The 19,216-nt window shown below is 51.6% G+C and overlaps 9 protein-coding genes across 9 annotated transcripts; 5 read left to right on the forward strand and 4 right to left on the reverse strand.

The window, feature by feature from the left end:
• Positions 1-775: 775 nt before the first annotated feature.
• Positions 776-2,107, reverse strand: N7498_008502 (bifunctional chorismate synthase/riboflavin reductase [NAD(P)H] ARO2; the record flags this gene model as incomplete). Its single annotated transcript, XM_058455564.1, has 3 exons — positions 776-1,602; positions 1,659-2,020; positions 2,073-2,107. 3 exons carry the CDS (start codon positions 2,105-2,107, stop codon positions 776-778), a joined length of 1,224 nt encoding a protein of 407 aa, XP_058305552.1.
• A 254-nt stretch (positions 2,108-2,361) lies between these two features.
• Positions 2,362-3,739, forward strand: N7498_008503 (putative lipoate--protein ligase; the record flags this gene model as incomplete). The annotated part of the gene is made up of 2 exons (XM_058455565.1): positions 2,362-3,432; positions 3,488-3,739. The coding sequence occupies 2 exons, from the start codon at positions 2,362-2,364 to the stop codon at positions 3,737-3,739; spliced, it is 1,323 nt and encodes a 440-aa protein (XP_058305553.1).
• A 1,192-nt stretch (positions 3,740-4,931) lies between these two features.
• On the forward strand, positions 4,932-6,870 carry N7498_008504 (sugar porter family MFS transporter; the record flags this gene model as incomplete). The annotated part of the gene is made up of 7 exons (XM_058455566.1): positions 4,932-5,027; positions 5,080-5,156; positions 5,217-5,441; positions 5,500-6,044; positions 6,094-6,101; positions 6,168-6,598; positions 6,657-6,870. The coding sequence occupies 7 exons, from the start codon at positions 4,932-4,934 to the stop codon at positions 6,868-6,870; spliced, it is 1,596 nt and encodes a 531-aa protein (XP_058305554.1).
• A 1,138-nt stretch (positions 6,871-8,008) lies between these two features.
• On the reverse strand, positions 8,009-8,289 carry N7498_008505 (uncharacterized protein; the record flags this gene model as incomplete). The annotated part of the gene is made up of 2 exons (XM_058455567.1): positions 8,009-8,154; positions 8,211-8,289. 2 exons carry the CDS (start codon positions 8,287-8,289, stop codon positions 8,009-8,011), a joined length of 225 nt encoding a protein of 74 aa, XP_058305555.1.
• A 677-nt stretch (positions 8,290-8,966) lies between these two features.
• On the reverse strand, positions 8,967-11,670 carry N7498_008506 (uncharacterized protein; the record flags this gene model as incomplete). Its single annotated transcript, XM_058455568.1, has 3 exons — positions 8,967-10,607; positions 10,655-11,485; positions 11,548-11,670. The coding sequence occupies 3 exons, from the start codon at positions 11,668-11,670 to the stop codon at positions 8,967-8,969; spliced, it is 2,595 nt and encodes an 864-aa protein (XP_058305556.1).
• A 277-nt stretch (positions 11,671-11,947) lies between these two features.
• On the forward strand, positions 11,948-12,859 carry N7498_008507 (glycosyltransferase family protein; the record flags this gene model as incomplete). Its single annotated transcript, XM_058455569.1, has 2 exons — positions 11,948-12,031; positions 12,098-12,859. 2 exons carry the CDS (start codon positions 11,948-11,950, stop codon positions 12,857-12,859), a joined length of 846 nt encoding a protein of 281 aa, XP_058305557.1.
• Positions 12,860-13,259: 400 nt separating this feature from the next.
• On the forward strand, positions 13,260-14,531 carry N7498_008508 (SDR family NAD(P)-dependent oxidoreductase; the record flags this gene model as incomplete). Its single annotated transcript, XM_058455570.1, has 10 exons — positions 13,260-13,309; positions 13,373-13,517; positions 13,577-13,663; positions 13,722-13,784; positions 13,832-13,939; positions 14,009-14,060; positions 14,115-14,203; positions 14,257-14,319; positions 14,370-14,448; positions 14,509-14,531. 10 exons carry the CDS (start codon positions 13,260-13,262, stop codon positions 14,529-14,531), a joined length of 759 nt encoding a protein of 252 aa, XP_058305558.1.
• A 132-nt stretch (positions 14,532-14,663) lies between these two features.
• Positions 14,664-16,031, reverse strand: N7498_008509 (methionyl-tRNA formyltransferase; the record flags this gene model as incomplete). Its single annotated transcript, XM_058455571.1, has 4 exons — positions 14,664-15,405; positions 15,459-15,586; positions 15,643-15,713; positions 15,773-16,031. The coding sequence occupies 4 exons, from the start codon at positions 16,029-16,031 to the stop codon at positions 14,664-14,666; spliced, it is 1,200 nt and encodes a 399-aa protein (XP_058305559.1).
• A 161-nt stretch (positions 16,032-16,192) lies between these two features.
• On the forward strand, positions 16,193-18,752 carry N7498_008510 (uncharacterized protein; the record flags this gene model as incomplete). The annotated part of the gene is given in 5 exon segments (XM_058455572.1): positions 16,193-16,437; positions 16,493-16,583; positions 16,635-16,695; positions 16,713-17,899; positions 17,958-18,752. 5 exon segments carry the CDS (start codon positions 16,193-16,195, stop codon positions 18,750-18,752), a joined length of 2,379 nt encoding a protein of 792 aa, XP_058305560.1.
• Between the last annotated feature and the right edge of the window lie 464 nt (positions 18,753-19,216).

Consider the following 19,216-nt stretch of genomic DNA (forward strand, 5'->3'; position numbering starts at 1 on the left):
AAATACCCGGTACGGGGCCAATGCCACCCAGAGAGAGCCACTACAATCCTTTCCTAACCTTAATACTACTCGGCATGTCATTGGCGAATTTCAATTCCCCGAGTTGCAGATCCTGGGATCGTCATACTTGAATCAGATATCATTTTCTTCCCCATAGTTATTAATGGGCCCGGAAGCCGATTCTGGGTTCAAATAGCCTTTTCTAGGATTGGCCGGTCGGAAATATGTATGCAAGGTGAGTTGGACGTCCAGTTTCACCGCATTTCTGCGGTCGCGTCCTCGGCTCTTAGCTACAAAGCCAAGCAAAGACCGCGTTACCGGTCTAGCATCATGCCCGGCACATTCCAAGATATCAGTGCCGAGATGTTCCATTGGCGGACAGAATTGATATCTTACAGCGTGCGAATGGTTGGAAGGCGCTGCTTCGTTTTCTTGAGGATCATAACACGGTGATAATGCATTCATTATACGTCGTGTACTAGTACGAAACATACGCATTCTCCAGCGGAACTATTTGAACCTTGGAAATAGCTGGAGCTGGGTTCACTGCAGCGCTTGAAGCATACTTGGTAGCACACAATTCTCATAATCATTGCTCATGCATTTCATTTAACAATTTTGTATCTGATATCGAGGATATATAAAACTCCGAAAAGCGTAGCATCCAGAAAAACGAAATATCAGCAAAATAAAACATAATGATATCTATAGAAATTTTCATGGTCCACCCATGATACATCACGAACCAGGCTGTTTAATCTCTCAACCCACAGACCTAAGACACAGGCGCACCGTTAGGCGCAGTAGCCGGCTTCGTGGGCAGGGTAGAAGGCAGGCGCGGGAGCAGGTTCTTCGCGCTTTCACGAGCGTACTGAGCCATCAGCGCATCCATGATGACCAGCGAAGACATAGCCTCGACGATAGGGACAGCACGGGGAACAACGCAAGGATCGTGGCGGCCCTTGGCCTCCAGGATACCCTCCTCGAAGCCGTAGGTGGCAGTGGTCTGGGCCTGGCCGATAGTCGCCGGGGGCTTGAAAGCGATGCGGAAGTAGATCGAAGCGCCGTTGGAAATACCACCCTGGATACCACCGGAGTTGTTGGTCTTGGTGGTGAGACGGTGGCCGTCACCGGAGGGAGAGGCGATGAAGGGGTCGTTGTGGATGGATCCGGGAACTTCGCAGCCGCCGAAGCCTGAGCCGATCTCGAAGCCCTTGGTGGCGGGGATGCTCAGCATGGCGTGGCCCAGCTTGGCTTCCAGCTTGTCGAAGCACGGCTCGCCGAGGCCGACGGGCACGTTGCGGATCACGCAGGTTACGGTTCCGCCAATGCTGTCGTGGTTGTCACGGAATTTCTCGATCACCTTGGTCATCCGCGCGGCGGCATCCTCATCGGGGCATCGGACCGGTGCGAACTTGTCCACGGTTTCTCGGTCGATGCTCTCGAGAAGCTTGAGGTACTCGGGGTTGGTAGAGGCGGTTGGGTGCTCGGGAGTTGGGGGGTAAAGGTATTCGTTGCCGACAGAGGAGACGAAGGCCACGATCTCGACGCCATGAGACAGCTGCAGGTACTTCTCGGCGATGGCGCCGGCGGCGACACGACCTAGTGGGCAATGTTAAGGTTGGAACGACGGGAACTCTTGGTAGATGCATGCTTACCGATAGTCTCACGGGCACTGCTGCGGCCACCACCGCTGCTTGCCTTGACACCGTACTTCTCGAGGTAGGTGAAGTCGGCGTGGCTGGGACGTGGGTACAGGTCCATTGTGCTGCCGCCGTAGTCCTTGGGCCGCTGGTCTTGGTTGCGTACCATCATGCCAATTGGAGTGCCTAGTGTAATACCGAATTCTGTGCCCGACTGGATCTCGACGCGGTCCTTCTCATCCCGCGGGGTTGTCAAGGCACTCTGGCCGGGACGGCGGCGGGTCATCTGGGGCTGGATGTCGTCCTCGGTGAGCTCCATGCCGGGAGGGCAGCCGTCGACGATACAGCCGACAGAGCGGCAGTGCGACTCGCCATAGCTGGAGGAAATCAGACGGGGTGGAATGTGTTTGGCGTGGAGGGGCAACTTACGTAGTGACTCGGAAATGTTCACCCCACGTCGACATGATGAATGGCCTGCGGTCTCAAAGCCGGTAGAGGTAAGAAGAAAAGGTAAAGTGTGAGTTGTCGGAGTCAATTGACAAGAAGAACACCGACTGTCGCACAAGACCAGGTTGAAGTTGACTCCAAGAAAAAGGCAGAAAATCGACTCATCGATGGTTTCCTATCCGGGCTTAGTGCGGCCGACTATCGGCCGCTTTTTGGCAATCAATTATCGATTATTGATTTATTGATTTCTACCCTTGCTCCATGCTCCTCAATGCTCGCCAGACGATGCTGGTCCTCGCCGTGGCGCGGTAGTACCTCTATCTGTGGCATCAAGGGCTGGGCTCGTCACAATTCCTCTTCGCCTTTCGCCGAGCTCGCCCGTCGCGATGCTTCCCGACACCAGATCTACCAGTCGCTCTCGACCGACCCTTACGTGAACCTTTCGATCGAGCATTTCCTGCTGGAGAACGCCCCGGCCGACTCGAGCATTCTCTTCCTGTACATCAACCAGCCATGCGTGGTGATCGGTCGAAACCAAAATCCGTGGCTGGAGACAGATCTCCGCGCCCTCTACAATGATCGTCGGCCTGGCGGACAAGATGATGGGGCTCTCTACGTTCGTCGACGATCTGGAGGCGGAGCCGTCTTCCACGACGAGGGAAATCTCAACTACAGTGTCATCTCGCCGCGCACATCTTTCACGCGGGACAAACATGCGGAGATGATGGTTCGAGCCCTGCACCGCGTCGGCGCGGTCAATACAAGCGTCAATGAGCGCCACGATATTGTCATGATGCCGGATGTAACAAACACCGATATCAATGAACCCCCGACTCGGAAGGTCTCCGGGTCGGCATTCAAGCTCACCCGCCACCGAGCCTTGCATCATGGTACCTGCTTGCTGGACTCGCCTAATATCCATGATCTCGGCCGGTTCCTGCGGTCCCCAGCCCGCGGTTATATCCAAGCCAAGGGCGTTGAAAGTGTGCGGTCACCAGTGGGCAATGTCTCGAGCGCGCTGGCCGATTCATTCTTCTCGATGCAGGGCGTGATAGACAGCGTGGTCGAAGAATTTGCCCGATTATATGGTGTTGACTCTGACGCTGTGCTTCGGGCACGCCGTGCTCTTGCAATTGAGCCGGAGATCTTTGCCGGAGATACTTGGGTCGCGGGAACTGTGGGAGAGGCGCAGGAACAGGAGCCGGATATTGCCAAGGGAATCGCTGAGTTGCGATCGTTAGAGTGGAAATACACTCAAACGCCGCAATTCACCTTTTCGACATATCCTATCGAAAATGATCCTCGTGAACGACCGGCATTGCCTTCCTCTCTTCCTCCCTCGGTAAGTTTTCCAACTCGGCAGATAGTGTATACTGGTAGACTAACATCGAGGTCAGACCCGTGCATTCATACGCCTGAAACACGGTGCCATCATTGAAAGCAATATATCGGTCTCTCCAGATACCTCTACTGCTTCTGACCAAGCTACTCGAGTGCATGAAGTCCTGAATGGGCAAAAGCTGCATGAAATTTCTATCCAACGCTGGTTTGAAATTTTGCAACAAGGTCTTGGCGGAACGGATGGCGTGGATGACATTGTTGTCACTGAGTTGTCCCGGTACCTTGGTGGCTTACTTGCAGGCCATTAGTCCTGGAAGCATACTGTACTATAGAATAATTCCAAGCCATGTATATTTAAATAGAGCTGCATCTGATGATTTCACACATGATGCCCAGCCTTCAAGTTGTTTCTTGGAACCTCTTTGCCTGATAGCTGAGCACTAGATAGATATCCATCTATTGGTGTCAGGTCAATTCCCCTCATATCAGCGTGTCGTCCTGTCTACATGTCTCTCGCGAGCTGGCACTGATGATGAGAATAGGAGGACGGACATAGGCTCAATCTCATAATCAGAGCATCAGCTCTGTCCCGAAACCGCTTGACGGACTTGCCACCAGGACGGTTCTAGCCGCCAGTGACTTGCCTGGCAGCGCGGATAAATGCAAAGCAGATTATCCTGGCCCCTTGCTGTCCTGGGTGTGGAAAGTTCTGTGCGGAAAGTTCTGTGCGAGCTATCAAGTTACTTGCATAGCAATTATGGCTTATCTTTCTCAAGTGAAGTACTTGTTCTTATTAAACAACCTCCAAAGGCTGCACAGGCCGCCCTAGACATTAAGCTTCAAAGCACAGTTAAAAGCCACACACCAAAACACAGCAATTGATTTTACTTCTACATAAAAAAAAGCTCTATCTCCACCACCTCATACAATAGCGCAGCGCCTTTCCCTACGTCCCCCGGACATCTGCCGCAGCAACTCATCTGCCAAGTCAAGCCCTAGTTCCCTTCCCCGCAACCAAACTCCAAGATCAGCAAAGACCCCCTCTCGCCGGCTAATACACCCATGTAACTATTGCCGGAACATCCTAGCTACATCCTACGTTGTATCTGACGGATCAACCCGCCCTTCCTTAAATCTTATCCCCGTAACCCCCACGCCCCCGCTTGAAGCTGGGGTATGCCCATGAGTTCCGCTCTGGGCATGTGGCAATGCATTTGGCCCGTTTAGCAGTCCTTAGATTCGTGGAGGCACTCACTCTCGTCTCCTGGCCTTGTTTGGATGTCTTGTCTAGATTCTTATAAGTCGTGGGGGCAGGCCAAGGACGGGGGACTCGGATGATACTTTCTCGTAAATAGGGCTGTGCTCTTTTTGTTTATCTGTTGCCGACGGTCATCCAGAGTTCAGTTCATTACCGCGGCTTCATATATCTTCTGGCTTCTTCGTCAGCAGGTGATTGTCGACTTTGCTTTCTACTGGGCCTTGATTCATCCATTACTCAGGATGTCGTGGTTTTTGCAGAAAATCGTTCACAATGAGGCGATGAGGACTGACCCTAAGGAGATTTATGGATGGAGAGTCTACGCTCTTGCGTGCTCCGTGAGTCTGTTTCGTTGTTGGAAATTGATCGGCTTTGCTGATACATTTGCAGGCGTGTTGCGGAGGAATGCTTTTCGGTATGGACTCTGGTATCATTGGTGGGGTTCTCACGATGCCTCCATTTGAACGGTGAGCTGTCTTCTACGATTAACTATTGAGGTCGAGTCAAATTAACGGCCCTGTCTATAGAACCTACGGCCTCGAAGGACTCGACAGCGTCGCCAAAGCAAACCTTTCCGCCAACATCGTCTCCACGCTCCAAGCAGGATGCTTCTTCGGAGCTCTGCTCGCATCGCCAGCAGCGGATAGATGGGGCCGAAGACTTGCCCTGATCGGAGCAGCGGTGATTGGAATCGTGGGAGTCACAATGCAATCCTCAGCCAGTGGCCACCTCCCAGCCATGTATGTCGGACGGTACGTATTACATTCTCCCATGTCTTGAATAAGTACGTTTCCCTGACATTCTACACAGCCTCGTAACCGGCTTCGGAGTCGGCGCCGCCTCAATGATAAACCCCCTCTACGTCTCCGAGAACGCACCGCGCGCCATCCGCGGCGGCCTTACTGGCCTCTACCAACTCTTCATCGCAATGGGAATCATGCTCGCCTTCTGGATAAACTACGGCTGTCTACTCCACCTCACCGGCTCAGCAATGTATCTCATCCCTCTAGCAATGCAAGGTCTTCCCGCCGTGCTCCTGCTCATGGGCATGCTCCTCTGTAACGAGTCACCGCGCTGGCTCGCCAAGCAGGATAGATGGGAAGAGGCACGCGCAACTCTCTGCAAGGTCCGCGCTCTGCCCGCGGATCACCCTTATGTCGAGGACGAGTTCCAGGCTATCGCGACACAGCTGGAGCAGGAGCGCGCGCTTATTGGTGGTTCTGGGTTCTGGGATCTTATGAAAGAGATGTGCCTTATTCCTGGGAATAGGAAGAGGGCTATGATTTCTGTGTTTTTGATGGTTTGTCAACAGTTGACCGGGACGAATGCGATTAATTACTACAGTCCTCAGATTTGTAAGTTTGTTGAGCCTGATATTCTGGATTCGTACTAACTTCTTCTCAGTCAAGAACGTGAGCTTTTAAGTCCCGGACTCACCACTCGTCCACAGAGGTAGAGACACTAACATACTCATGTAGCTCGGCGTAACCGGCAACGCAACAAACCTCTTCGCAACGGGTGTCTACGGCATCGTCAAAATGGTCAGCTGCGGCGTCTTCCTCATCTTCGTCGCCGACTCCCTCGGCCGCCGCCGCTCTCTCCTCTGGACATCCGTAGGCCAGGGCCTAGCAATGATGTACATCGGATTGTACGTCCGCATCGCGCCCCCCGTGGAAGGTGCCCCCGTCATCCCGGCCGGATACGTCGCCCTCGTGTGCATCTTCCTCTTCGCGGCATTCTTCCAGTTTGGCTGGGGTCCCGTTTGCTGGATCTATGTCTCGGAGATCCCGACTGCGCGGCTGCGTTCGTTGAATGTGGCTCTTGGTGCGGCGACGCAGTGGCTGTTTAACTTCGTGGTTGCGAGGGCCGTGCCGAATATGTTGGCTACTGTTGGGTCTAATGGATATGGGTAAGTTTTGATCGAGTGCGGTTCCCAGGGTCGGGTTTTGTTGGCTGACCGGTTGCAGGACGTATCTTATCTTTTCATGCTTCTGTTTCTCTATGGGAGTCTTTGTTTGGTTCTTCATTCCCGAGACCAAGGGTATGTCTCTTGAGAAGATGGATGACCTCTTTGGTGTGACGGAGCTGGTTCAGCAAAAAGCTGCTGATCCGGAGCACGCTTTGGCTGCAGAGGACACTAACAAGGCTTCGGAATCTCAGGTGGAGCATGTGGCTCGTTAAGGGACTTGGGGAAAGACTTTATTGCTCCTTCAGTATGAGGATATATTGGACTTTGTCAAATTCTTATTACATGATTTGTCTTCCACATTGCGTATTCTTTTAGTTATCCCTTTGTTGTTGGGAGGCTCGTCTTAGCTTCATCCGTCACCGACAACGCCGGCGAGGATTACTAGACCCCGACACCACGATGAGGTGCGAGCCTGTTGCCGGGGGCCTAAATTGCGAAAGAGTAAATGTGAGTATAGATCAGCAAGGTAGATGATAGGAGAAGTGAGCAGATGGTTATTATATGTCAGTAGAGAGGAAATAAATGGCAGATAAATGGCAGATAAATGGCTGAGCGACTCTTAGCTTCGTCCGGAGACTACTAGACCCTGACACCACGATGAGGTAGAAGCCCGCGCCAAGGATGTTGAGTGCCTGTAACGTGTAAACTCTCAACGAGAGCTGGGGAAATTTGACGGTGAGGAGACGAGGACGGGACAGACAGTCTTGCGGGTCAGGTCAGGTTGTATCAAGGTGTTCGAGTGGGCCCACAGCAGGGGGGTGGTCGATATATCATGAGTAGTGCAGATGACAGGTAACGGCATGTTATCCCCAGAGGATGGGTGGGAGGTGGCTGGAGATAAAGGAATGAGCCGAGGAGTTGGAGTTGGAGAGTGGAAGAAGAGAAGAGCATATGAGGTGAGAAAAGTGATGTACTTATGGGCTCATCATCACCCCCGGATTCCAAATCGAGAACATCCCCAGGCTCCCCCAAGTTCCAGGCACATGGTCAAGAAATGCACAAAGTATAAGAGGACATACAGAGTGTGTCACTCTGAGATGCTCAATCGGCTTGCATTGAGCAACTTCTATCTCAAGGATGCTCTTTTCGCGTGTGATGTGATACGGTCGATATGATGACCTGCCAGCAGAAAGCACTCCACCTGTTACTTGGAAAAGCCTGGAAAGATCATTTAATGATCATTGGTTATAGCAGTACTATTGAAAGACACAGCATAATTCTCAAGCCCCCGAGGCAGCCATAGTGGACGGTATCCCCAAGTGTTTCGGAAGCATGCTTCTTTTGGATTTCCCCGAGCCCAGCTGGCCTTCGTTTGCATACAGAACATCAGACTAGCTCATAATGACCATTTTAGATATACCGGAATCCACGGAAATTCCGGAAAATTCGATAGACCCCGTTGAGCGTCGCAGCCATACCACCACCCGCAGTAGCCCAGGCCGCTCCTTGGAAGCGCAAAGAGTTGGTCGGGATAGGCTTATGCTTCTTTGGTTTATCTGCACAAAACCACTTAATTAGAAAAATCAGTTAGTATTTTATTTCAGTCACATACCTGGCGATGGCGGTGATCGCTTGGGTAGAGTTCCGACCTGTTGGTCCAGTAGAGTTTGGAAGTTGCTGAATGAAGACATCTTTGATGCGTGTCAAAATGATACAGTGATCCCACGTCAGAATAATCGGGCTTTAATATGTTCATCAGTGGCTGATTAAATCAGGATATCAGCTGATGGGGTGAGTTGGCACCGGCTTGATTGGTTTGTGTCGTTCCAAGGTTCTGAGCTTCGATGGTTCCCCGCTATGATTTGTCTCTCCGCTTGAGCTCCCTGGTAGTTGTCTGCTTTCTGATTAGCAGGCTGGTGATCGCCGAGGCGTGCTCAATTTTACTCGCTGGGTGCTTTTGGCTCTCTACTGGTTTTATGCCAGTGTTTCCGATTGGAGGATGTTTGGCCTCCAAAGATGTAGCTAGCTCTCGAACAGGTAGGATCAAAATAAAACATTCAGAGCAGTCAGTTAGAAGTGTATTCACATCGCTCATTCATCATATCAGTCGTTATACCCTCCAAGTATATGTACAGGGCTTGGGCAAATGAAACACAACGAAGCCCAAAAGAAACAAAACCAACCACCGTCGCTATAAATGCGATGCTCGCTAAAACAATTTCTCCAAAAAACAAAATAGATAATCAATCCTGATCTGGTCTGAGGAACTTCTAGCCAGCTATAATGCTGGAGAAATAAGCAAACAAGAAATAGAAATAGCCGTAGACTGTCGCGGATGATGAAAATGATAGGATCACACAAACAATATTTATCTGGTAGGACGGCCTGTGAGCCTTCGGCTTCCCAAGCCTTGCTGGGTTTGGCTGCGCGTCATGCGACGAGGAGCAGGGCGATCTTCCAAACTCAGACCGCCGATTCCGGGACCAAGTTCACTTCTTCGTGGTGAAAATGCAGAGTTAAGGCCCATGTTTCTGATGTTGTGGTTCGTAGCATTGGTCATGTTTGTTGCCGTGGTGGCAACGGTCTCATTGTCCGAATCTTGCTCGAAATCTGATGGTGGGTCGCTTGCTCTAAGGTCGCTCATCGTGAAGCTGTGGGGGTTCTTCGTGGGAAAGGCATTGAAGGACCGAGACGAGGAAAGTCCGTAGTTCTGCACATCAGGTAGCGTCGAAGAGAAATTGGAGGCTCCATCGGAGGAGCCAAAAGACAGAGAAGGTGCGGTCCGTTGAGAGAAGGATGGGAGGGGTGCGGGTTGCTGCGAGTCAAAGGACGTTGCCACTGGAGACCTATTGGGCGGAGACTCGACCGAGGACCGGGTGATAGCACCGGGTGCTGGCGACCGGTGCTGTGGTGACCCAGATTGAGGCAAGAAAGGTCTTGTGGGATGTTGGGCTTCTGGTACACCGGCAGCTGGCATTGCACGGTGGAAAGACAGGAGACCCAAAAACTCTTGGACGGTCATAAACACCAGCAGCAACTTTCCGTACCGATCGAAGTAGGCGCGCTCAAAAGCGGCCTCGGGCAAATGACTCCCCAGGTGTACAGCGGCGACAAGTTCAGTAAGATAAACCAAAATTTCCATTCCATTCCAATGAACCATGGGTCTCTTGACTGCTTCCAAAAGAGCAAACCCGGCGATCAGGCTGGCGCTGCCCAGAGCACTGGCCTCGATATAATTCCCTGGAATTGAGAGCTCGTGGTTCTGAGAAAAGGTCCATCCAGCCATAGAGCCCAGCAAAAGCCCCAGCCGGAGGTACTGATATACGAGGTGGCTTTGAAGAGGATTGGTAGAGTGATCTTGGCCGCGCTCTGGCTGGCTTCGGTCTCTCTTTGGCGCATCCTTGTTAATGTCGAAAGTGTCTTCGAAAAGGGCTTCCAATCCGGTCATTTGGTTGTAATCAGCCTGTGGAAAGAATTTTGGGGCTTGGAAGATGGGTTCTGGTTTTGTATGGTTCTGTTCTAGCATGTTTGACGGCTGGACTGGACTTCGGTGGAATGGATTAGGTTGAACAACTTGCTCAATAGATTTGGTCGATTGTTGAGTGCGAAGATTCCATGCCGGAGGTTTCGGAGCAGCTGGTAGATTGCCGTAGAATGGCGAAGGACCATCGAAAATCGATGGCTGATTTCGTTGAGTCACGCTCACAGTCGGCCGAATGTTTTGCGGAGCAGAGGGAGTCCAATCCATGTCCTCGGCTACAGGTGGAGGCGTAGGAGGAACGGCGGGCAATGTCTTCGCAGGGGGCAGAGGCGAAGCCAGCTTCCCGATTGGAAAAGACGGGGCAGCTGGTTTATTGTTGACATTTGCTGAGTTGGTCTGTGGTTGCCCACGATCAACTGGCGCAGGAGAAGATCCGGGGCTTCGAACTCTCGTCTCCCAAGAGTGGTCCGCCCAATTAACCAGAGGGCGAGCATCGTACCGTACGACTTGACGGGAAATCACGACAGACTAAGAGATTAGCTTGAAATCGGGGGTTGAGTGGAAGGAGCGCTAACCAGAACAGTAAACATTATCATGAACATATGCAGAGCAGGGGGCAAGTTGGGTTTGAGGCCACTTGAAGACGGGTCTTTGAGCAGAGCCCAGAATACACAGCGCGCCACCAACACAACGAGTTGACCCTTGTAGTACTCCGACAAACCAACAAATCTGCCGCTTTTCCCATCAACCTTCATACGTAACTTGGGGTTCCACCATAGGGATAAACAGCCTGCAACGAGCGCGAGGCCTGCGAAAGGTGCTAAGTCAAAGGAGCACTCGCTAGGGATGCGCCGAGTTTCCCATGCCTGTCTCCCACAAAACAACAATGATGGTGGGTTGTCCAAAGGGCCATCCTGTATCCAGGGATCGGAGCCAGTCAAAGCGCTCATTGCGTCCCATGCAAGTTGACCACCCACACTACCCCAGTATCCAAGGGCGCCCGCATAAACCAAAAGACTGCGCCAACCCCAGTTCCTCTCCCTCCTTGCAGCTTTGCTGGCTCTGCTTCGATCCATCATGCGTCGGAGGTGATCGGCTTTTGCTTCGTAGCCGGCTTGGCGAATGCGCTGCACCACACGAGACTCGCAAGCATCGCATACTTGTGGGTACTGGTCTTCCATTGTTTTGCGGAACTCCTCATAGCGACGCTCTTCATCGGGTTGATTAGGGTCTTCGGAGGCTTCCGAGTAGTTTGCCAAGGAGCTTGTGAGCAGGTGCTGGTTGCGAAGGCATTGGGAGCAAAAGAGATCGGAGCCTCTGGCTATTGAATCGACTGGCTCGGAACGCGGACTTGAGACGCCTGCTGGGTTTGTATCCGCTACTGGAGGATCTGTAATTTCTCCATTCTGTAAAGATTGTGCATGTCAGTGCCTTTGAAGGGGCGTTGCTTCGGGTTGGGAGAGCGCACCTGGTCAAGATAGGTATCGGCGTCGCAATGATTGCAATGAAATTTGCCGATCGAGCCACGGACTGGCTGGGGAGAGCGATGCCCACAACCGTGGCAGGTCAAACGCTTAGAAAAGAGCGCCATGGCATAGTAGCAACTCAGAGGTGTTTCAAGTATGAAGGGAGAAACAAGAAGATAAGAAAATAAACCCGGGGCTGCACAGACCACTGCGGGCACGTGTTGTCGCGGACGCGACAGCTTCAATTTTGCCCAAAAGAAACACTCGTTGCTCGGGAATGCAGGCGCAATTCGCATCTGCCTTTGGCTCCTTCTCTGAGATATCAATTTTCTTACATCATGAACCTCTCATAGCATCTCGAAACTCGAGCTCTTGACACCTCGGCGCACCACCAGTGACATCATGGCTTCCACTTTGTGGCTGCTCTGGAAGCTCTTTTGGAAGCTTCTCGGCCCAATAACTACCATTGCTATTCTTGCTGTCCTCGTGCGTGCTTCCCTCGAACTAGCCATACGAATGACGCTCGAACAAAGCTGACCCACGACCATCCAGATCATCATCGTCTCGTTGACATACTCGCAGAATGCCCCGATCCCCCAAGTTCGCCGGAAGAACCAGCCCGTTCACCTGCTCCTGGTGCTCGGAAGCGGTGGACATACAACAGAGATGTTCTCCATGCTAAAAAACATACCCCTTGATCCCACGCTTTACACATACCGGACCTACGTCGTGAGCTCGGGGGATAACTTCAGCGCCGAGAAAGCCAGAGAATTCGAGGCCGATTTCCTTGAAAAAAGCAACATACTCTCCGAGAACTACACAATCGTCACGATCCCTCGAGCACGACGTGTTCACCAGTCATACTGGACCGCTCCATTCTCTACTATCCACTGCCTCTGGGCCTGTTTCGAGGTGCTCCTGGGGCGATATCCGGGTCAGAAGCGATTGCCCCCAAGATATCTCTCACCCCAGCCTGATCTCATCCTTACGAATGGCCCGGCCGTGGGATTGTGCATTGTTATCGCAGCGAAAATCATCCGATTCTGCGAATTCGTCTCCCGCTGGATGTCCGGCAGTAGTTCTAGGCCGGCTGTTTCACGACTAAGAACCATGTTTGTGGAATCATGGGCCCGCGTCAGTGGCCTAAGCACCACTGGAGTTCTGCTGCTTCCATTGGCTGACGTTTTCCTCGTTCAATGGCGGTCTCTTGCTGGGCGGCAGGCATGGCCGGGGATGAAGAAGACCCAGTATGCGGGCTGGGCCGTGCTACCAAGTCCTGGTGGCAAACAACGTATTAAAGACGTTCATGAATAATATCCGCTGCGATGTTTTAACATATTTGATTTAAAATGAGATATCTGTACGACACTGATAAAGCTGAGGCTTGATCCCGCGGTAGTTTCCCCTCCACATACCGATGTGGGGATTATGGATCGTCCTAGGGTGATAAATTGTGCTATCTGCCGAAGAGGTCCTAGTCTGTAGTAAAGTGCAGCTTTATATTTTGTCTCTGACTGTCCAATGTCCGAGTGGATAACAGATCTCTATCATCGGAATAACCCCGCTGTCCTGTGCCTGATCTACCGCGCTGCATCGCGTAACGGCCCCGCATCCCCCTCATCGAACGAGCACCTTGCAGCCCTGAGAACATTCTCTCAGATTCAATCGCTGTATCTTTCGGGTGGACTCAGATCTATAAGCCAATCTATCCATTATGCCCTATTCTCTGAAGGGTCGGAATGTTCTGATCACCGGCGGCTCTCGGTAAGAACAATTGCTATGCGGAGAACATAGGATTCAAAGGGGTCGCAACTGACACACAATTAGAGGCTTGGGAGCCCTTGTTGCTAACAAGTTTGCCGCCGAGGGGAGCAACGTCGCCATCAACTACGTGTCAAACAAGGAGACAGCCGATCAAGTTGCCTCGGATATCGCAAGCAAGTACGGAGTCAAGACTATTGTTGTCCAGGGTGTAGGTTGACTGACCCTTACTTTTTGTCTTGGATGTTGAATCACTGATATTGTCTATAGGATGCCGGAAGCCAGGCCGAATGCACCAATGCCGTCAAGACGACTATTGAACAACTGGGCGGCTTGGATGTCGTGATCTCAAACGCTGTAGGTCAATTCATGATGCATAGCAGATGTCTTGGATTCATCTGATTGAATGATGAAGGGATGGACCAAGATGGTCAACTTTGCCGATCTGGACGCAATGGACGACGCAGACTGGGACAAGGTATCTATCTCCATGTTGACTCTGAACTCCGATACTGACTATAACAGTGCTGGAATGTCAATGTTAAGAGCAGTTTCTATCTTTTCAAAGCTGCGTTGCCGACATTCAATGCTAACCCTGAGGGCGGGGCCTTCATCATCACTTCGTCAACTGCTGTAGGTTGACGTGATAAGAGTTAATTATTTATGGGAAACTTAGAAGCTAATCTCGCAAATTCGAAATAGGGTGTCACCCCCAGTGGCAGCAGCTTGCCATATGCCGTCACCAAGGGAGCAGGTAGACTATTCTGTCATCAAAATTAGGAGCCAAGATTGCTGATGTCCATCACAGTGATCCACCTCATGAAATGTCTCGCTCAGACTCAAGGACCCAAGGTCCGAGTCAATGCCGTGCTTCCCGGTCTTCTACTGACTGAATGGGTATTTGCTCTTTCATGACTCTAAGATAGGGAAAATCGCTGACTATACTATAGGGCCAGCGGTTCTCTTCCGATAAGATTGAGGGATGGAAGGGAAGGACAGCTCTTAAGCGGCTGGTAAATCATCGCTCTCCTTCTGTCAGGGTATACTAACATACCTATCACAGCCTGAGGTCGAGGATACTGCGGATCTCTACATTGCCACAGCAAAGAACTCTTCCATGACGGGGCAGGCCGTCCAGATCGGTAAGCATCACATTATGTATTTGCCAAGAAGGCAGAGATTAACACACAAAATTCTTTCAGATTCCGGATTCACTTTTAAATAGCCCTGGACGCTTTCAGTGAACCTCTAAAGAGGTTGGAAGATTATTCTTTGCTAGATTGTGGTAGAGGTGCCAAACTTATTATGGAGGGTATCATTTTGATAGACAACAAGATATCGTACAAACATCCCCTTTTCAAACCAGAGGATTGCGGAAAGCTGTAAACTCAACGCCCTCTGACTGGAACGACCGGTCACCAAACATGCGAGCCTTGATCGCAGCGCGGAGTCCATCGGCAACCGGCTCACCTTCTACTTTCATCTTGTTGATACGCAGAACTTTGCCGTCCCGAGTAAACACATGAAGAGCTCGTCCCTTCTTCGGTTCAACAGGGTGGGGAGCATTCGCAAATGGTAGACCCGGAACAAGCGCCAAAGAATCACATCCTTTCGGCGGTTCCACTTCTTCGGTCTCGGTTAGAATCACCCGCTTTTGCTGGAACGTGAGAGGGCCATCCGAAGGGTTTGATGTAACAAGTGCCTTGCTCCATACTGGGCCGAGGATTCGGTTGCGTCGGTTGATCTCGAGCATTGTCCAGTTTGCCCAGTCAATATGGAGATCCTCCGGCTTGATTTTGCTTGCGTGTCTCAGGTTGTCGGTTGCCTCGTTGGCACGCCATCCTGCGTCCTGTATGGGAGGTACGAAAAGGCCATCTTTGATTCCATCCACTAGTGATTGGGCACCTTTTGGTGCAACGAGGTTGAGCAGCTCGGGGACAGTGCAAAAGTCGGGGTTGGGAATTTCAAAGCCAGGTGGTGGAGTCTGGGAGAGAACTGTTCCATGGTCGAAGCTCTTATGATGCAAAGTCTGGAGTGTCACTCCAGTTAATTTTTCCCCTGCTAAAAGAGTGTGGTGCAGCGGAGCTGGACCTCGGAAACTAATGGCGTGGTCAGTCACCTTATCGAAGATACTACTTGGATGATCACTCACTCTGGCAGCAATGAAGGATGCATATTCAGACCCCCGTAGCTGGCAGAATTCAAGATACGGGGAGGTACAAACAGCCCGAATGATACGGCGATGATCAAATTGATGGGACCATTCGGAGTAACCGGGGGCTAGTATCATGAGTATAATTGCCAAAATGCGTAGTTTGATTGCAATAGGCCCTTACCGTCCATCCAGTGAATGTATCAATCTCATGGATCGGAAGTGAGAGAGCCTCGGCAGTCTCCTTGATGGGCACTGTATGAAGCCGCATATCAGAACCAAGGCATTCAATTACACTGGTATATCGAGCTAACCTTGCCGAATCTTCTTCAAGCCTCTTCCCACTCTTTTTCCTGGTCGGCAAACCACGTCTATAGAAGCAATTCGATTCGGTTGTTTCAAATGATAGGCGTGGAGAGCTTTCAAGGAGGCAATACTAAACTCGTCCGAGCCGCAAAACAGAATCCGGAGAGGATCATAGGTTTTCGTTGAGTAAAGCCTCGAAGCAGGCCACCGAGAAACAATGACATGCCTGCAGAGACCATAGGTTCCTGCTCCACGTACAACGAACATGTTTGACTCCGCAAAAGCCGGGGAAAGTTCAACACGCAGTTCAAAGCTCGCGACTTATCGATAAGCCACCACGTGATATCAACATCATCGACCGCGGCCCCTCGTCTCTTCCTCCGCATTCACCTGCGATCGCTTGAGTGCGAGTTGCAGCTGACGATGCGATGCCTGAAAATGACCTTGACAGCGTGATCCCCGCGCAGCTCTCCTTTCTCGCCATCTACAACCCGACCCTCGGCCCCACCGACGAGACGTTAGAAGACCAGATCGTGTTTCACACCTCGAGAGCGGAGAATCAACGTGCGGAAACCTCTACTGCGGAGGATGACGATGTCAAAATATCTGAAAATAGCAAGAATGAAAGGTTACGCCAGATAGGCCTGGCGCAGGGCATGGTGAGCTTTGCCAGGTAGGAATCACTCCAAACCTTGTGGCCGGACACAGCTAATTGGATCTCTGTTTAGCAACTTTTCGGACAAACCACTGGAATATGTCGAAACCGATAAAGCGCGGGTAGTTCTTCTTGAGCTGGAGAAGGACTGGTGGGTTGTTGCCGTAAGTGTGACCGAAGTTCTCTTGGGGAGATCAAAGCTCAGATCAAATTAGTCCATCGACCTTACTCGATTGCCCGCCGATCCATCTCAATCCTCCTCGGTTGATGGAGCTGGTTCTCCTGCGTTCCAGTACTCGGCGAGAGAAATGGGGCCCCCCAGCTACTTATTCAGCAATTACGGCGCGCGCACTCGATATTCCTTCTCCTCCATGACTTCTCATTGAGCAATCTCTATACCCGCGTGGGAAGATCTTCGTTCTGCCTCTTTTTAGAACGTTTCTGGGAGAAATTTGCGTGGAACTGGGAGCTCCTCTTGACCGGAAACCCTGTCGTGGAGATCTATAATGGGATCAAACTTGCCGCGGGAGGAGAGTTGGGAATTGGGGTTGGAGAAGAAGAATGGGGTAGTGGCGAAAGAGAAGTACTTGAAGATTTTGTGGCCAGGACAGATGGTTTGGTTGACCTGGTTGTCGCGAGGTTTGGCGATCCGTCCAGCCAAGCCAGTGACTCCCCGCCGGTACCCAAGAACGGTGAAATCCAATGGCTGGGATCAGATACTGATCCGCGACCCGCTGATGGTATCATTTTCTCTGGAACTGGAGCTGTTTCCCGCCCGTCTCTAACGCATGTGTCCCACTGGATGGAGTGGATTTTCCGATACGGCGACACGGCATATGGAATTGGGCGGGACCCAAACTCATTACATCGACGAAGGCCACGGAGACAACGAAGGCAGGAATTATCAGGAGCTAAGCCATCAACGCCAGAACCGGGTCACACGCCGGGCATACCTCGCCCGCTTGTAATGGCGGAGCTACAGTCAATTCCTAGAACTCACGAGAACACACCCGAAAGAAGAAATGGGACTCCTCTGCCGGAAGGTGACCAAAAGACCGACAAGTCTGCGTTCCCAACAGATACGGTCATGAAGTACCTGACTCTTGGATATGGCTCCGCGTGGAGCTTCTCTGCCAAATCTGCATCCGCATCCGCATCCGCATCACCTGTCGGTTCTCCCGGTGCAGTCAACGAACCAACAGCGGATGCTGCTGGACAGAACGAACCTTCCACTGCACGATCCCCACCGCTTGATGAACCGCGGCTCAGTGACCAACGAAATGTATCCAAGAACATTACTCTCGGTCGATTTGTTCTAGGACCCCGCGACGACCTGGGTACTCTCGATGACCTGGAAGAAAGGAGCCCAGAGCCCGAGGTGGATGCTGGTAGATCCAAGAGCCGGATCATACACCGGTCTCTTCATGTCCGATTGACAGATGCTGAAGAGGTTACACCGCTCCAGGCAGTTATATATGTGGTAGGTAATCGGTGACTCCTTGGATCCCAACTCACCGAGCTAACAACCCAATCAACAGCACCAACCGTTCGTGTTCACGTTCCTGTTCGACCCAGAGACCCCATCTCTCTCATCTCCGTCCCTATACACAAGCATACACCACCAACTCGGCCCTCTCCAAAAACCACTTCTAGCATCAACCTCCCCCACAACAGCCGCCTCGCGCATTTCCATGACAGAAACCACGCCAGATGCTACCAAACACCAAGCAGTTTACGACCTCGTCTACGACCCATCAAACCTAACCATCCGTTCCTCTATCCCAAATATCCCCGGCCTAGCTACACCCTCTCATCCAAGAGAAACATCCAACTCTCCACGCACTCCCTCCCCCTCCCCCTCTCGCCCAAGTACACTATCATGGTCCCGAGTCGAAAGCCTCGCCATCCACCACCGTCTCCTAACAACATACATCGACACCCGCACCCGGCCGCAGGAACTCGAGCGCACCAGCAAAACCAGCCGTGGATGGTGGATAGTCTGGGTACGCTTCAACAATACTTCAACCTTTGCACCGCCCCATTCCTTGGATGGAGATCAGCTCTCTTCGACGGCTCCGTCTCCCCAGCTAGATACCACTCCTCCCTCTCCAGCACAGGAAGCCTTTATCGTACGCAAAGCGAGTGACCATGTCTCCCCAGCGAGTCACGCGAGGGTGAGCAGTGGAACGCGCTTCTTCCGCGATCTAGGCGGTGCATCATCTAAGTTAGCTTCGTCCCGTGCTCATGACACTACGCCTTCGAAGCTGGTTGAGGGGCTTGGGATGGATGCGAGGCGCTATATTGAAGGGTTGTTGAGTTTGAATCGGTCTTGATACTAGAGTGGTCTTTTGTCAGCCTGGTATGTATCCACGTACATAGCATTCAATGGTAGTTGAGAGCAGACACCGAGGCTTAGGTCTGCGATACATCGTCTACCAAGGAATCCAAACGACACCAAATAGGTCCTCGTGCAGGCGCGTACATATCTAATAACGATAATCCAGGGCTGTGTGGAGACCGTATACCATGCCGCCAAGAAGGCTGGACTGTTTCAGACCCCAGCCAACGTTTTGACCTCGGGTCGCCAGCTGTCTGTGACAAGGTATCGAAAACTCTTCGCACTAGATGAACCCTAGAGGGCCTGTCCAAGTCAGAGATTCTTAGAAAATTGAATACACGAACTAGGCTACATTTTATTGCTTCTTCAAATACTTGAAGGTCTAGTATGGTGTAGAAAATGACAATATTCAAGTTCCTTGTATTAGGTGTGACAAATCGAAATAAAACAGGGAGCTCT

Source organism: Penicillium cinerascens (genome assembly GCF_028974065.1).
Source record: "Penicillium cinerascens strain IBT 15544 chromosome Unknown scaffold_4_segment0_segment0, whole genome shotgun sequence".
NCBI lineage: Eukaryota > Fungi > Ascomycota > Eurotiomycetes > Eurotiales > Aspergillaceae > Penicillium > Penicillium cinerascens.